This window comes from Triticum aestivum, chromosome 4D (genome assembly GCF_018294505.1).
Source record: "Triticum aestivum cultivar Chinese Spring chromosome 4D, IWGSC CS RefSeq v2.1, whole genome shotgun sequence".
In the NCBI taxonomy this organism is placed as follows: Eukaryota; Viridiplantae; Streptophyta; class Magnoliopsida; order Poales; family Poaceae; genus Triticum; species Triticum aestivum.
In genome coordinates, this window is record NC_057805.1 from 409,538,889 (window position 1) to 409,556,623 (window position 17,735).

Genomic DNA, 17,735 nt, shown 5'->3' on the forward strand with positions numbered 1-17,735 from the left:
TCTGATCTTTGTGAGATGAATGGTGTGTTGACTAAAGGTGAAAAAAAATTCATTTCATAATGTTGATAGATGATTCCACTAGATATTGCTACGTTTATCCGTTAAATACTAAAGATGAGGTTCTACACTACTTCGAAATCTATAAGGCAAAAATTGAGAATCAACTTCAAAAGAAAATTAAACGAGTCCGGTCAGATCGTGGTCGAGAGTACTTCTCTAATGAGTTTGATTCTTTATGTGCAGAACATGGTATTGTTCATTAGAGGACGACTGCCTATTCACCCCAGTCGAACAGGGTTGCCGAATGGAAAACTGTACTCTAACGGATTTGGTTAACGTCATGTTAGGTACATCGGTTTTATCCAAGCCATGGTGGGGGAGGCTATATTGACATCATGTTATGTCGTGAATAAGGTTCCCATAAAAGATAATGATACCACTTCCTATGAGCAATGGAGAAGAGAAGAACGACACTATCGTACTTACGTACTTGGGGTTTGGACACCAGCATGCATGTGCGTAGATTAGCTTTCCATTTTTGGACACATAGGGGACATATCTATGCTGCCAGATTTAAATCTACGCCATTTTAAACTTGTAGTTCTCCTTCTCCTATATGTGATTGTGATTGCACCTCTTTCATCTAATACATGTATGTGGCATATGTTTTATGTACAAAACAGTGTTAAAAAGTGCAATTAGACATGTAGATTATATTTTTATATTATGTTTACATCTTTAAATCTTAACCGTTTATATTAAAATTAATGGTTGAGATAATTTAATATATGTGAACGAATGTGATGGCTTATTTTTTTTAAATATTTTTGAAAGACGACAATGTTATGTCATAAGATACCAACATGATAATTGCTGGGTGCGGCGAAGTGAGCCCATTATTCTAGTAATGGTATAAAGATAGACTGAATATAATAAAATTATAGGTACATTTGAGACGTATCACAATCCTGAATGGTTTGGCAATGCCATACTGGTCTTCATGGATCATGGGATACTTTTTCTTTTTGTAATTTATAGTAGGGAGCTTCGTAAGAATTTTCAAAAGCAAGATTGTCTAAGGAGATGGGCCTATAATTTGAGGTAATTTCTGATTGCTTTTCTTAGGAACGAGAGTGACAAATGTAGTGCTAATACTCCTGGTATTAAGGTTTCCCTTGTAAAGGTCCTTGCGCAATTGGATGAATTAATCCTTGACAAAACACCACCATTTTCTCCTTCAGAAACGTACCATTAGAACCTTCTAGTCCCGGGCTCTGTCAGTTAGCATGCATTTTACCGTATCCTCAGTTTCCTCCTTCGGGCACCTCAAGCACATAGAAGTCAAGTGCAACAATGATGACATATGCTGAACACGAAAGGACCTAGATGCCACCGAGTGGGCTAGGTTGGGTTTGGTGGGGGTGCACGATACATGCATAAACCCCATACGCGATATCATCACTCATCGGGAGTAGGTGGAATCCCCTATCCCTCAAAAAAATGGAATCCTCTATTCTCGCTTGTAGCGAATGCTAAGAGATATTCGTAAGAACTGCACACCCAATCGCTCTATTAGACTAACCCATCTACTTCACACCCAAACGTTAACCTAGCATGAGCCGATTTTCTTCCATTTGTCATTTTTTTTCTCTGTCAGGTTCAGCGGCCTCCTTCCTTTCTTTCTCATTTTCTCCTTTTCCTTTTCCTTTTTTCTTTTTCCTCTTCTCCTAAAATTCGCGAACATTTTCAAATTTCATGAATATTTTAAAAATTCATGTTTTTCTGTTAAAATCAGTTACACATTTATTAAATTAGAGGAAATTTTAAATTAATTAACAATTTATTTAAATTAGTGAGCATTTATTTAAATCCATTGAATTTTAAAAACTATGATTTTTTAACATTTTTTATGTCTATCAATAAACCCATAGCATGTTTATTTCAATATAATATATATTTTAATCTGTTTTTCATGATTCTTTATTCTTTTATTAAAGATAAAAGAAACCTGAGGCAGCATCTTTAGCTTTCTTTGAAGGCGAAGACTGCAGCTGTTCGGTGCAGCCTACTTTTAATTTCGCGAGAACGACGAGAAAGGGAATGAGAGCGCTGTTGTCGGTCAGCCCATATCCGCGATACCTCCGGAGTAGGCCTGCCAAGAAGATGCACAAAATCTACTATACGGCCCGTACAAGGCCTGCTACGCTCCCAATTCGGCGGCTGGCCCATCGACGAACGGCGAGACATCCCCCCACCCCCCCAGTCCTGCAAAGACTCCGGCCGAGGGAGCAAAGGGGCAGAGGCAGTTCGCTGCTCCACAGTCCCAGACCAGATCCGACGTCGCGGCCATGGATCCCCCGCCGCTGCCGCGCGTCCTCCCCGTCGCCCTCCCCCTCCTCCTCCTCCTGCTCGCCTCCCCCGCCGCGCTCGCCTGGAAGAGGGACGAGTTCCGCAACTGCAACCAGACCCCCTTCTGCAAGCGCGCCCGAACCCGCGCCCCGCACTCCCTCGACGCGCCGCTCTCCCTCGTCGCCGGCTCCCTCGCCGTCTCCCCCGAGGGCTCCCTCACCGCCGAGCTCTCCCACCCCTCCCGCCCCCGCCCGCTCCTCCTCCGCCTCTCCGCGCTGCCCCCGGACGCCCTCCGCCTCCAGATCAACGAGGACTACTCGGCCAACACCCCGCCCAGCCGCCGCTTCCACGTCCCCAACGTCCTCCTCCCCGACGTCGACTCCCGCGCGCTCCACCTCTCCAAGCCCAAGACCGTCGGCGGCGCCTCCACCGTCGCGCTCTCCTCCGACCTCGACGTCGTCGTCAAGCACGATCCCTTCGAGCTGACCGTCCGCCGAGCTGGCTCGGGCGACCCCGTGCTCTCCTTCAACTCCCACGGCCTCTTCGACTTCGAGCCGCTGCAGGAGTCAAAGCCCGAGGGCGATACCTGGGAGGAGCAGTTCAGGAGCCACACCGACACGCGCCCCCGCGGCCCGCAGTCGATCACCTTCGACGTCTCCTTCTATGGTGCCGACTTCGTGTATGGCCTCCCCGAGCACGGCTCCACATCGCTCGCCCTCCGCCCCACACGCGGCCCGGGGGTTGAGGAGTCGGAACCTTACCGCCTCTTCAACCTCGATGTGTTCGAGTATCTCCACGACTCGCCCTTTGGGCTGTATGGGTCGATCCCCTTCATGATTGCACATGGCGCAAGTGCATCTTCAGGATTCTTCTGGCTTAATGCCGCGGAGATGCAGATTGATGTGCTTGCACCAGGGTGGGATAGCGCGGCCTTGATGGAGAATGGGAGAATTGACACGCTGTGGATGGCTGAGGCTGGTGTGGTTGATGCGTTCTTCTTTGTTGGTTCCGAGCCGAAGGATGTGATCAAGCAGTACATTAGTGTTACAGGTACGCCCTCCATGCCGCAGCAGTTTGCAGTGGCATATCACCAGTGCCGGTGGAACTACAGGGACGAGGAGGATGTTGCTGGAGTGGATGCTGGATTTGATGAGCATGATATTCCATATGACGTGCTCTGGCTCGACATTGAACACACTGATGGCAAGCGATATTTCACATGGGACCGTTCCACATTCCCGGATCCAGAGGAGATGCAGCGGAAGATAGCAGATAAGGGGAGGAAGATGGTAACTATTGTAGACCCACATATGAAGAGGGACAGTGGGTACCACATCCATGAGGAAGCTACTGCCAAAGGTTACTATGTTAAAGATGCAAGCGGGAAGGACTACGATGGGTGGTGCTGGCCTGGGTCATCATCATATCCTGACATGTTGAATCCTGAAATACGGGACTGGTGGGCTGACAAGTTCTCCTATCAAAACTACAAGGGATCAACTCCAACGCTGTACATTTGGAACGACATGAACGAGCCATCAGTTTTCAACGGCCCTGAGGTATGTTGCTGAATTGCAATATTTCTGTGCATTATCTTGTGAAGGCGAGGTTTACAGCAAAACTGAAACATTTTATGCATGAATCAATCTTGTTAGGTCACCATGCCTAGGGATGCATTACATAACGGTGATGTTGAACATCGAGAACTGCACAATGCATATGGGTACTACTTCCATATGGCTACATCAGATGGGCTTCTCAAGCGAGGTGAGGGTAAAGACAGGCCCTTTGTTTTGTCAAGGGCCTTCTTTGCTGGAAGTCAACGGTATGGGGCAGTTTGGACTGGTGACAACACTGCAGATTGGGATCACCTTAAATCCTCTATTCCGATGGTTTTAACTCTTGGTCTTACTGGCATGACCTTCTCTGGTAGGTGGACCTACATTACAACTTCACCTCATAATCCTGATGTTAAAAGCCTTACTAACATGTGAACCTTTGACAGGTGCGGATGTTGGTGGATTCTTTGGCAATCCTGAGCCTGACCTATTGGTGCGTTGGTACCAAGTAGGAGCTTTTTATCCTTTCTTTAGAGGTCATGCTCACCATGACACCAAGAGGCGGGAGCCATGGTTATTTGGGTAATGCCACAAATAATTAAATTTAAATAGTTTTGTTTATCTTGGAAATTCTCAACATGGCTGGTAATCCCCTCTGAGAAAATATATTAAAGAACTGGCTGATAATCGAGGAAAATTTATTACCATGACATGACTTCACATTGTCATCTAGAAAATTTAAGCTGATAACTTAGTTTGGAGAAGTAGATTATAAATGATATTTGTTTCAAGGCTAACATACTCATTGTACTTACTACAGAGAGCGAAGAACTGCCCTCATGAGGGAGGCAATACATATGCGGTATTCATTGTTGCCCTACTATTACTCTCTGTTCCAAGAGGCTAGTGTAACTGGTGTTCCTGTTATGCGTCCTTTGTGGTTGGAATTTCCTGACGACAAGGAAACATATAATAATGGTGAGGCTTTTATGGTTGGGCCAAGCATTTTGGCCCAAGGAATTTACGAAGAGGTGAGTAGTGATACTGCATATATATTTTTTCTAAATCACTCATGTTTTGCTGGAAAATGCAACATGCATTTTAATATAATAACTACATGCAGGGCCAGAAATCAGTGTCGGTTTACCTTCCTGGAACGGAGTTATGGTATGACTTGAGAAATGGATCTCCATACAAGGGAAGTGTGTCACACAAGCTGCAAGTTTCAGAAGATAGCATACCAAGCTTCCAAAGGTCCGGCACAATTGTGCCAAGAAAGGATAGATTCAGGCGCAGTTCTACTCAGATGGTGAACGATCCATACACCCTGGTATGTCAAACATGTTTGCCTATGTAAACATCTTGCTCTTTGGTAACTCATAATCCCATTTACTAGTTCTCTCTGTGATGTGCAAATAGTCATTAATAGTGTTAATATCTACCTGGTATTTCATAATATTTTTTACCGATGAAAAGTTGCATGTGAACCTTTTTCTGTACTAAACACATGCTGCATGTGAGCCTTACTTAGCTAGCCCCTTCCAGATTAGTCGATGTGGTTCTGAGGATCAACTATACATCATATTGCAATGCTTGTTAAATTATTAGGCTCTAAACTAGCTAAATATATGACCATGCAAATCTGTTTGGTTGATGTAGCTACTACCTACATACTAGTGCGGTTTATTCTCTGTAGTACTATTTAACTCTGTATTTTTGCAATGATCAGGTGATAGCCCTCAATAGCTCTGGTTCTGCAGAAGGTGAACTTTATGTGGATGATGGGAAAACTTATGATTATCAGCAAGGGGCATTCATCCATCGGCGTTTTGTATTTGCAGACAATAAACTAACTTCGATCAATATTGCGCCTGATAGTCTGGGCAAGAAGGTATATTCAACTGAGTGTGTGATTGAACGAATTATAGTGCTTGGGTTATCATCGGGAGCAAAGAAGGCTATCATTGAACCTGGGAACCAAGAAGTGGAAATTGATCTGGGACCGATTAGTTTAAGGAGTGGTTCAAAGTCTGTTGCGCCAACAGTCAGGAGGCCCAATGTTCGTGTTGTAGATGATTGGACGATAAGGATTGCATGATATGCAGCCCATTCACATATGGAGCCTGATGTCTCCGTTGTTCGCTGTCTGGCTATAAACTTGGGCAATGCTAGAAGCGTAGTTTCAGACTCGTAAATGTTATCTGTGGACACCCAAATTTCATTGTTTCAGACTTTCAGTGGACCCAAAATTTCTGCATGTACCTGGTACGCATGCTGTTTGTACTCCCAATTTTGACATAAGTCGTGACATAAATTGCTGATGTATACCTGTAGCACTTATACTGAAATTGGTGTGCCACGTATGATGTATGCGATATGAAGTTCTTGCAACATTGCAATTTAGTAGTTTTTTTTGTGTGTGTAATCTTGGATAGTTCTTTGCCTAAGATTGTAACCCCATCAGCTTCTCTGTCCATGAAAATCTTTTATAGGCAACATAGACCACACACTATCCTCCAACACAATGGTAACAAATAATACCTTCTCAGACAGAATGCACATACTTTAAGAGCTTGAGTTGTTAGTTATGGCAGCCATCAACTGGTCCTGCAACTGCAGTTGTGAGTTGTGGCAGGCAGACCAAAGTGTAGTATCCAGTTATAACTGCTTTCAGTCCTGCGGCTAGTTAGTATTATAACGTTTACATTCACTGGCTGAAGTAGGAAATGGCGGTAGGCAATGCATCCAGCCCCCAGCCTCTGTTCCGACCTAAAAGGGTAAAATGCCTTGAAAGTGGCGTATAACAACATAAGTAGTACAAAGTTCACTTTTGTAAGTCGTTTTAGACAACTCAAAATGGACTGTTTTGCACATTGTCTGAAATGTCTTAAAGGCCTTATAAAAGTGAACAGAGGAAGTACTAATTTTCAGCTTGGAGGTTTGTTTGACAATCTTTTTTCCGTCAAGACAATTTTATTTCTCAGCTCGAAAACAAAACCTCATCTTCGGTAAGAAGAATGACCTCGCGTACATCCGATACAAGGATTAAGAGAGGAAAAACGACATAACTAGGGATAGACCAATGTATCAATGTAGTATGATTTTTACAGAGCACTGGTCCAATTAAATAGCCATCTCCGGCACAGAACAAGGACATGAATCACAAGATCAGAGTAGCCTCTCTCTCCCCCAACAAAAGGCAGACGGCCGCGAAGCAAAGCAATAAGCCCCATCATCTAACTCCAATACCCCAAGCTTAGAACAGCAACACAATACTACACTTATTCTAATTACATGGAACGAGCGTATGCATATGGCTATCTACCAGCTATGCACTGTAGACAAACCGCCATCAATCTTGCGAGCCGATCCATCACTTCCGGAGGAAAGCCCATGGCCCGCTCGCTGCCCCCATCCTGCAGACACCAGTCACAAAGCCATAATTGAAGATTATGGAACACAGATTTTGCAAGGATTTCACAGAGAACAGTTCAATTTCAGCAGGATTTGAAAACATTCCTCCTGTAAACGGCACTAGAAAAGGGCCGGGGATACCGAAGAAATGGATATACTGAAGAAGTGATGAGGAGGGGGTTAGGGTGGAGCATCGTATCATTCATACCTCCAGGTGCTGGCTACGGTCCTGAGGCTCATGTAGATGGTCAATGCGACCCATATGCCGATGAATCCCTTGTGCGCAGAAAGGTACACCAGGCATGGTATGGATATGGACGCCACCCCAACCTGAAGGTTTCCATGGGATTCAGTTTCAGTCTCGGGACAAGTTTCAGAGCTAAAAAATTTATGCTGCTGTGTAAGGATTTAGGGTACCATGGAGTATGCAGAGTAGGTGTAGTCTTGTGCTCCGAAGTTGATGCCGTCGAACACGAACGCCAGGGCGTTTATCGTCTGCGTGCCGGCGACAAACTGATCATCCCCAAACAAAGCTATATTCAGTGTCCGAATCCTGGGAAATAGTCATCTCTCGTATGGAGTTTCAAGTGTTTTGAAGAGCCAAGGCTCTTACCGGGATGCCTTTGTGGATGACGTCGATCACAGCGGCGTCCTTTGTGAAAACGCCGGCGCCGAACTTCATGAAGAGACCGAGCACCACTGTGAGACCCATCCCCAGAACAATGCTCAGCTGCAAGGTGAAAGACATGGCCATTAGCCTCTTCTTCTCAATGAACCAAACACATTTTGCGCGTTCTAGGGGGGGAAAAGGGAGAAGTGGCAATAATCAACTGTAACAAACCTGCAGAACACGAGAGGTCGCGGCAATCACCTTCTTGGTATCGTTCTTGGCGAACGCGCTTGCGAGCACTGCCTGCAAGAACTCATCCACAACACGCCCCAGTTCAGCACACTCTCCAGTCTCTACCGAAGCTGCTTCTCATGGACTAATAATTAATCTATGGGAGCATGACATGGCAATCTGACCTGTCCAGCAACGGCCAATCCATCGGCGAGAAGCGACGTCGCGAGCCAGAGCTGGCAGCAGATCTGGAAGGCCGCCATGATGGTTGGCCCGTCGCGGGCTGCCAGCGACGACGCCAGAGTGACGCAGAATGTCACCGCTACCACCCTCGCGAGCAGCAGGAATCCTGAAGAAAACAGAACACTTTCAGAGCCATTTCCAGGGGACCAGTGAGGGATGTTATCCAGTTCCAGGGTTCCAACTGTATCTCACCACACCCAAGAAACCGCCCAAATTTCAGGGATTTAAGGCTCGGTGGGATAACATCAACTTGCTGGACGAGCCGACATATCAAGATCATGGTTATCAGATACCTGAAGAAAAAGATGGAATGGGGAGTTGTTAGGACGGACTGAAATACATAGGCAGGTCTAGATGCTACTGGTAGCGAGGTGAAACCTACTGGGAAATGACATGAGCAACTGCGGCACCAGTGACACCCATGTGGCAAACAAACATCAAAATTGGGTCTAGGATGATATTTGTTGCATCTCCAACCACTGCAAAAGAAATTGTAAGGAAATGTTAGCAACGCTTCAAATATTTCTCCTTGAAAACAGATATCCATATTCCAGCTGAAAGAATGTAAATCATCACCAGGTATTCTTACCGGTAGCATACAACGGTGTCTTTGTATCTTTGAAGCCTCGGAAAACACCCTGCATTGCCAAAGACAGGAGAACAGCGGGAGCACCAAGTGATCTGATCGTTAGGTATCGAACCGCGGGTTCTAGCATTGGTGAGTCCTGGAATAGTGTGATGTAGATGGAAATATGAATTAGCATCATGGATAGCAAGAAACTACAGAAGTAAAATAAACTTGGACAGATAGAGACACCTACATGTTTCACACCCATGATGCCCAACACAACTTTCGCCGAAAAGATGAGGAACACGGCCTGGACTAGCCCGAGAAATGAGCCAACAATTAGAGCCGATGTCACAGAAGGTATGTACCTTCTCTTGCACCCTTGATTGGAGAGATCAGCACACTCTGTGGGTATACAAGAATTAGCGCACACTGGCGTATCACCACCTGTAAAACAGAGTTCCACATAGGGATTCATGAAGAATACTTCAGTCCTGAGGTCAAATCAAATTACTGTTTAGGAACATATGAAACCAGGTATATTGCGAGAAATCGGTACCAGATGCGGGCACATTGCAGGCATCTGAATGCACATGAGCGGCTTTCTCAAGGTCTTTGCTGTTATTTTCTTCTAGGTACTTGCTAATGATGGCATCTTCTTCAGCGACGAATGATGTTGTTACGCTAACGAGTGGGTAGATGCAGACTTTCGAGACTTGGTTAAATATGGCAATAGAAACACCAACAGCTGCTATCTCCACCGAACCTGATCATTGAAAAATTGTGCACATATTTCACCGCATTAAATCTCAGAGCAGTAGCAGCAGCCTATCTCTTACAACGCACAAAGTAATGTGAGATAACTATGAGAACAGATGTCTGAAAGACTAAAATTATCTTTTGCGACTAGCTTAGACAAGCAACGGAAAACTAAAGCCAAGGACCTGGCATACTAAAAGTACAGAAAAAATGAGTATCTTTCAAGAGAATCACACTTCTTTTGTGTGTGTAAATGGGGAACATACTCAAAACAGAAAAAAAAAATCAAAATGGGGCTGTGGTGACGCCTTTCGACAAGAAAAGAAACGGACGAATGGTTATTTCAAGGTAACAAAATGAAGAGAACGAACTCAGCATGTGCCTGGCTAACCAATTGTATAACGAGAAATTGCCAGTGACACGCAAAGGAGTATTCGGAACAGAAGCCTTTGTGATGCACAAAAGAACAAATAAAAACTGAAAACACTGTTACTTTAGATCTTCTATATAAGCATATGAAAACACCAATGTAACCGAATCAAAGGAAAGAAATGAGCAATTTATCAGCCATGACCATTAGCAAAAAAAGAAGAAGAAGGTGGGCGCAATTGTCGGCAAAGGTGAAAATTCTCCGGTGCGCATTTCGTGGAAGGTTTTTTGGCGCCAAATGAGCCGGTTACATGTCCAAATCAAGTGATCGATACTGTAGACCGAAGTCGGTTACTTTGCCAAACTGACAAACCGGAAACTGAAGTAGGGACTATCCACTGACAGAAACAGCAAAGGTGGTACATATCCGGAAATTCCCTTGTAGGACTGCCTAAAATCAGGACTGCCGGTGAAAATTAATTGAGAAGCTCTATCTATCCCGCGGAAATTCCGCGAGGGAGGTGCTACAAGTGAACATGGTGCAGCAACAGCGACGCATAGAGGTTTCTTCTTCATTGCATACATAGACAGATAGATAGGTTGATTGGATGGCCGTATGTATTTACCTAGACGTCCGATGAATGCTGTGTCCACCAAGGAGGCGAGGGGATCGGCGGCCAAGGCAAGCGACGCCGGCACCGCAATGCGCAGCACCTCCGACCCGAGCTCATCGAGCTTGAAGACGCTCCTGCGACAGGTTACAGTTAAGCACATCAGACGTGAGGAACACGAGCACTCCCAAGACAGACGTACTTGGGCGCAAGGTGGAAGGAAATCAACGAGATGCATGGGACAAGGACGAACCTGATGTTCATGACGAAGAGGTACATCCCTGTCGTCCTGGGCCAGCCGGACAATGCAGACGGCGCTGGAACATCCTCCGCCGCCTTCTCCTCCGGGCCGTGCCCGTTCGCCGCCGCGGCAGCGTCCGTGGGAACGTCGACGGCCACCCGCTTCTCCCCCACGGTCATGCTCGCGGCCGCGCCCTCCTCCATACACAGTGGATGCTTGCCTGAGAGGTCGATCGATCAACCGATCGTTCGCTCGCTCGTTCAGGGTATATACGTGCTCGGACGGAGGACTGTGAGAGGAGGGATGAGAGCACAGGGAGAAGCGGCAGCTCGCCCCTACTTATACGGAAACCGATCAGCAGCTGTCACATGGAAAGGCGAACGTGGGCAGGGCGTGTCAGTCAGTCCGTCAGATGTGGCGATGTGCTCCACAACGGTGAAATGTCTCTCTCAAGAAATAAACCAGCTTTTTCTCAACAACAACAAAAAGATAGATAAATCAGCTGACATGGAAAAAAGGAATCGGCTCGTGCCGTGCGTGCGGTTATGTGTGCGTGTGGTCTCTGTGCGCATGCAGCGGAAGCAAAGGCAGAAACAGAAAGGAATCGAAGTTTTTTTCGTTACAAGAGCAGGAAAGCGACCACCCGCCGTGACGACCGGGGCCGCAACGCGACATGGCCGGGCGTTACGGCCGGCTGGCGACGCATGCGGCGAGGCAACGGCGAGTTGCACGACGTGCATGCTCCTGCCGACGAGAATGGAGGGGAACGCCCGTGGTCCAGGGCCGGCCGCCGGGAACGCTCCGATCGCCGAGTGCCCGGCGAGCCGAGGGACCGATGCAGCCGGAACGCGTGACGGTATGCGTGTGCGGGACGCCGCCGCGCCGGGCTGGCCGGGGTTCCGGGCGGGGTATTGGTTGGTGCCGTTACGTTGCGTGATCAAACGCACAAGCTAGTGGACATGGCGGCCCAGCGGTGCCGTCGGCGATCCGTCAGTGCCGTCCCGGCAACTACCATACGTACCACCGTTGGGATGGCCTCGGCGATACGTACGGTACGGCCTCGCCGGCCGGCGTAGGCTGCATGGGCGATCGATCATCGTCTCGACCAGCTTTTCTGACCGGCCGGAAAGAGTTTCTGTTACCGGAACCCCCCTCATCTCTCGTACGGCAAAGGCACGCTTTAATTTGCTGGGAAGCAAGCTGCAATTGTGATAATACTAGTCCTACAGCATTTGAAACGCAAGAATGTTTTTGTCGCGAGAATGGCCATGCACATTATTCATGATTTTTCTTCACCCATCGAACCACAATTGTTGCATGCAATTGCATCCCAATTGTTAATTTCCCAAGTGCCGTGTCATCCGGTCAGATGCAAGTAACAGGATAGAGATTCGGATCAACAACGGACAGCGGCAAGGCGGCATGGCAAAAAGAGGAGGATTTTTGGGGTCTCGCTCAACGCCTTGCCCATTTGTAGGACGCCTAAAGATCATGATGAAGCTTCAGCGCGACGATTCTCGTAGAGGGGACCTCAGATGTTTGGATAAGCACCGGTTTTGAGTATCGGAGGGGAACAGCTAGCTTGATACCTAGACGCCGATAGAACTACCGGTTCTCTTTTTTCACGCCGCAAATAATACCTTGAAGCATACAAAGCAACTGATGTGATATTGTTACTCTAGATATGCAACGTAGTAATTTTTACGACTGTCGCAAATTAATTTCTTACGTCCATTTTCATGTAATAAATTGTGTGCGTGCAGTGAAAGATCATCTTACTAAATGTATTACTCAAACTACGGATGCATATCATTTCTAATGTAGTTTGGGCCATTCTAACATCAAGTTCACTATAATTTTGGTACAAGATTATAGTAAACAAAAATGGTTACGAGATAGTGCATGCTTATGGGTTACCCACTAGTAATTTAGTAGATCTTTTTTTGACATATCACATGCATGGTTTTCCAATTGTGTTTCTTAGCCACCCCATCCTAGTCTCCTTTTTACCCATTCTATACTAGAATCTTCCTCCTCTTCAAGGTGGGAAGACGAAAAGAGGCAGTGATCTTGGTTTCCCCACTACTCATGGCTATTGCTCTCTCTACTCATGGCTATTTCCCTCTCCACTCTTTCCAATGAGAAAGATGACAGGAGTCCCTCCCATCTTATTTGGATATATTGCTGAGACTACTTGTTATCATGTTTTTTTAGGCAATTTCCCCCATCTAGCATTGGGGAAAGGAGAGGCGAATATGCATTCAATGGAGTGAACTGTAGTCCAAACATCTGTAGAACTAAAATGATGCTTGAATATACCAAAAGGTAACACACGATTCTTGGTTATTCCTCATCAACAGTACGCGAGTAAATATAACGCAGTCCCCTCAGCTACAATATATGCGAGGCTTTTAGTATGCCATAAGTTTGCGCCTCCATCGCTTCATTCCATCGCTTCATTTTCTAGAGTGGATTTTTACGCAACTATTTGCCACTACATTTAATTGTTCAAAAACAATTCACCAAGTTTCCAAAAAGTTGTGAAATGAGCAACCCTACACGCACTACTCTTTCTATCTGACATGTTAACAGCCACTATCGCTTCATCGACTGCAACCATCAATCGCAGCTTTGTATGAAAATCGAACGTGAAGGTGTCGCATGCATAGTGATCTAATTGTGAAATAATGTGTGCACGTAGTAAGTCATGCTATACTGTGTGGACTGACACACATTAATCAAAAAGTTTGACTCACATGACATGTACCAAAATGAATGTTTTTTGGTTAGATCTCACACACTATTCATTCTTTTTATGTTGAACAGTTAATTAGCTAACTTGCATTCACCAATTTTTGGAAACTCTGGAAAGTATTGAACAGACAAAATATGTGTTGTGTCATGGCAACTAAGTGCCAAATTTAATTTCCATATTTCTGGTCCATATCCTTTGCAACAAAATGATTTGGTTAGATTCATATTAAATATACCACAACCATTTAGTGTACCCCATGTCAACTAAGCCACAAAACATCAAACATAGTTCATCGCCAACTTTTATGAAAAGCAAACTGATCGTAAGCCACAAAAACATCAAACATAAATAGTATTGGGCGCCACTAACTCTCCTAGTGCTGTGATTATGTTGCTGATGTGCCACTAGCAATTTGGACTGACCACTTACATAAATAATTCCAATCATACACAAGTTGGTACGTTGCTCTTTCTATGTTTGATTGGCTAGCAAGGTAACCTTGCTCCTTTTGACCATAATTTGTGTATCAGGGTGCAGTCATCTAATTGTATGTTGACAAAACTCAAAAGGCAAAAGACTCAGTGGTAAAAGCAAATTTAGTGTACGACATGTACGACAGTATGGTGTCAGCATATCATTTGTCGTATCACGTTAGAAATTTTTAGTGACGTTGAGAACAAGACCGGGCCAAGAGTCAAGGGAGTGTGAAAAGGTCTAAGCATTAGAATTAAAGGATGGAAGAAACAACAACATTAAATAAAGAGAAAACAATCATGTACTGTAACAATATTGTTCTTGAAACAAAATTCTCTACGGCTACATTGCTATCCTTTTGTGCCATCTTCAGGTGGCATGGTTAAATACAACAAGAGAAGCCAACCATCTGTACCAGAAATAAAGAACACGGTAGTGCGAGACTTTGTTTTCATGGATAACAATGTCCTATCAAAGTTGCGGTGTTTCTATTCCCTATGCTTAGATACATCTGAGAGTTGCGACCGACGATTCAGACTCCAGAGAATGTGTTAAAATAGACTGCTCAAAATTTAACTTGTTTTTTGTGATAATCAAATTTAACTCAAATACCTGGCATTCGGTCTCACTATAAGTTTCCTCAAGAATATCTTGCCCAAGATAGTGCTTCAAGGATAAGGCTACAAATAGACAGATGTGACCATTGACTTGAAGCTCCACAACAAACAATTCTGGGGGAGAATGCATAGCATAAGATGTGATACTAATGCTCGACAAAACTTGTCATACCTGGTGATTCCAAAATAAAGTTAGGGCTTACTGGCTAGCACCATCTATGTTGGGCCAGCCAGGGTTCGACCATCATGCTCACCAAGTTCCTCTTATGCATGGCCATTTTTTTGTAATTCTTATATTCTTAAATCTTCTGGTTGAACAAAGTATCACCGCAGACAATCATAGTTGTGCATATTTGTATATATTCTGTATATTTTTACTAAATCTTGTTTGTTGTGACCGCAGAAAAGTGTACAACTAAAAAGACACGAGTTGGCCAGCCATCACAATCACAGTGAACAAAATAGCTCGAGACAGTATCATTGAATTTGAAAAGGTTCGGTGTAAACCAATCAACACACTTAGAAAACAAGTACAGTAACAAAACTACCAGTGTTCTGTCTAGTGCGTATTTGGCCAGTCACATATACTCCGCTCTTATCATCTCCTGCATCCGTAGTCCGTACATTTGAGTATTATCACTAGCAGACAAACAAATAAGCAGTGTTTGATCAAATGGTTTTATCCCGAATGTTGGCCACTCTAAAAGCAAAAGAGCCAAGAAATGTCGCATTATATATATCCCAATCGAACTGTTTATAAATGTATCCAACAAAAGCGGAGTGGAATGCGAGCTGCGTCATCGGCAAGTTAAGCAGCTTTAGGAGACTAATACCATGCTGATATGTGGTGCCTGCCAGCTTTGGAGTGCTTGGTTGAAATGAAGCAACAAAAAGGCGTTACCATATCTGAATCTACTGACGTGTGGTTACCCTGATCGCTCTTCCTTCCGGAACAGCAACCAGGCCAGCTTTGGACTGGTGCCGGCCAACTTTAGAAAACCACTACCCGATGCGTGAAAAAGAAGATTTAAAGGTGCACATAAGCGCGCGAATAATATAGCTATCAACCGATTAAGCTTCTCTGGCACAACATCTATATTCCCGGAAATGCAGCTTTTGCATGGTTTTTACTTTTGATTTATGTGTGTATATATCAATATATATGCATTATTGTTTGGTCAACTACGTAGTACGTAGCAGACTCATGCAGAGTGCCTAGAAGGATACAACCAAGTTCTACTCCTGCGTGGTACTTCGCCAAAAAAAAGACAGTAATCCACCTCATAGCGACTGCATCTGTGTAGAGTGTTTGATTAGTCTAGTATCCTAGCTTCTTGTAGTGCAACGATCAATCACAGTCGGCGCGTACACCGTGGACAGAGACACCTCGACCCGGCCAATTTGTGGTTAGGAAAACACTTGCACTTGCTCGGATAGTTGGTTACGTTTAACGATCACCTACTCTAGCTAAAACGTCGGTACGTACATTGAGAACTACGCATCACGGCCTGCCGTGCAACACGTCACCGAGACCCGTCACCGTCGATCGCTACGCTCGGCTCAGCCATGCCGCCAAGACATTAGCTATGTTCTTACGATCGATTGAGTTCCCGTCCGAAGAGTGCTCTATCGATACGCGATCGATTATCTAGCTACCTGGAACTGGAAGAATGATCAAACAGAAAGAGAAGCCATATCAAAGCATGCGCATGCGTACCTCTGGCCTGAAGTAGCAAAGTGGCCGGCCACTGGGTGCAGAGCGGCTGTGTGTCTTGGGTTGCACTCGCACTCTTGGGCGCTGAGTGCAGAGAGCTACTGGCTGCTGCTCCACACTGGCTCGTGGCCCCTATTAATAGGCGCCGTGCGAGGGCGTCCGGAGGCACGATTCACGCGTGGCGCGGCTCGCGTACTTGCGGTCGCGCGACGGCTCGAGGGTCCGTTGGATTCCCGCTGCCTTTTTCGCTAGCTCTGGAGTCCAGCTCGGAGTCGCAATAGCTAGGAGAAAATCCTTGTTTAGTCGCGGGCCGCGTGGCCAGCACAGGCCCGCGCGTGTCGCCGCCGTACGCCGGGCCGCGCACCGGCGCCCCGTCCGCCGTGTCACCGCGCCATTGGCGGCTCGCCGACCAGGAAAGGTCCGGCTGCAGCGGGAGCGCGGTGGTGCGGTTTGCGTTCACCAGTATACAAGTCGAGGATATAGGTCACTCACTAGGGGCTCTGTGAATAAAAGAGGCCAGCAATGGAAAGCCTGGCCTACTTCTTTTCCTGGGGGATGATGGCTCAACTGTTAGGCCCGCCCGCCTGCGTCGCTTTCGTATCACTCCTAGTTTACGCATACGTCTCTGTGTGGAAACTGGTAAGGAGCTGCACCGAGGAAGGAGAAGGGCGATGGAACCCGTGGGAAAGTTAGGTTGCGGGGGTCGGTCAGAGTAGCAGTGACCGTGAGAGTGGTGCACGCGCCATGGATTTTATTTTATATGTCTCGACCGAGGACAAGCTAGGCCACCAAGGACGGCCTGAGCTACGCCGGTCGCCGGGCGAAGCACTCCCGAATAATTTTCCTGCTGATAAGTTGATCTGGTGATTCCTTTTTGGTCTGAATTCGTGTGCGTGCGCGCCAGTGGTCGCTTGCGTGTGAGATGTCGCGCTCGCCGTCGGTGCTGGTTGGGTGGCGGCTCTCTCCATCAACCGCGTTGCCAACAGTGGAGAAGAAGCTTGCGTCGACTACGGTAAAATTACTGGCTGGTGTCATTACATTCCACCCAAACCAGAAGCCTAGGTACAGTAACTGACGCCGACGGGATAAAATTGAAGGGTCTGTCTAAGACTCAGTTGACTGAGACCTTGTAAAGGCTTAGTGGGCTGACATGGGGATTAGGACATTTTTAAGATGGACCTGCAAACCTCCCACATTTGTTTGGACCGCGGAAGCCATACA

General features: G+C 46.0%; 2 protein-coding genes across 2 annotated transcripts; one reads left to right on the forward strand and one right to left on the reverse strand.

Annotated features, from left to right (window-relative positions):
* The first annotated feature begins 2,277 nt into the window (after nucleotides 1-2,277).
* On the forward strand, nucleotides 2,278-6,333 carry LOC123098239 (probable glucan 1,3-alpha-glucosidase). The gene is made up of 6 exons (XM_044520173.1): nucleotides 2,278-3,908; nucleotides 4,005-4,278; nucleotides 4,355-4,490; nucleotides 4,729-4,939; nucleotides 5,032-5,238; nucleotides 5,638-6,333. The coding sequence occupies exons 1-6, from the start codon at nucleotides 2,349-2,351 to the stop codon at nucleotides 6,004-6,006; spliced, it is 2,757 nt and encodes a 918-aa protein (XP_044376108.1). The 5' UTR covers nucleotides 2,278-2,348; the 3' UTR covers nucleotides 6,007-6,333.
* A 620-nt stretch (nucleotides 6,334-6,953) lies between these two features.
* Nucleotides 6,954-16,991, reverse strand: LOC123098240 (protein DETOXIFICATION 42). Its single transcript, XM_044520174.1, has 14 exons — nucleotides 16,518-16,991; nucleotides 10,967-11,315; nucleotides 10,729-10,850; nucleotides 9,534-9,740; nucleotides 9,228-9,421; nucleotides 8,996-9,131; nucleotides 8,789-8,885; nucleotides 8,599-8,699; nucleotides 8,349-8,512; nucleotides 8,164-8,235; nucleotides 7,936-8,052; nucleotides 7,740-7,835; nucleotides 7,531-7,652; nucleotides 6,954-7,324 (listed from the first exon to the last, which is right to left on the reverse strand). The coding sequence occupies exons 2-14, from the start codon at nucleotides 11,155-11,157 to the stop codon at nucleotides 7,282-7,284; spliced, it is 1,662 nt and encodes a 553-aa protein (XP_044376109.1). The 5' UTR covers nucleotides 11,158-11,315; nucleotides 16,518-16,991; the 3' UTR covers nucleotides 6,954-7,281.
* Nucleotides 16,992-17,735: the final 744 nt, after the last annotated feature.

Bases quoted from the DNA above. Each gene is read 5' to 3' on its own strand.
- LOC123098239 (XM_044520173.1), top strand. From the start codon at position 2,349: ATGGATCCCCCGCCGCTGCCGCGCGTCCTCCCCGTCGCCCTCCCCCTC. The intron at 4,491-4,728 runs GTAATGCCACAA...TACTTACTACAG, and splicing joins CGGGAGCCATGGTTATTTGG to AGAGCGAAGAACTGCCCTCA. The intron at 4,940-5,031 runs GTGAGTAGTGAT...AACTACATGCAG, and splicing joins CCCAAGGAATTTACGAAGAG to GGCCAGAAATCAGTGTCGGT.
- LOC123098240 (XM_044520174.1), bottom strand. From the start codon at position 11,157: ATGGAGGAGGGCGCGGCCGCGAGCATGACCGTGGGGGAGAAGCGGGTG. The intron at 8,700-8,788 runs GTAGGTTTCACC...CTTTTTCTTCAG, and splicing joins GTTGCTCATGTCATTTCCCA to GTATCTGATAACCATGATCT. The intron at 8,053-8,163 runs GTTTGTTACAGT...TTCACCTTGCAG, and splicing joins CGACCTCTCGTGTTCTGCAG to CTGAGCATTGTTCTGGGGAT.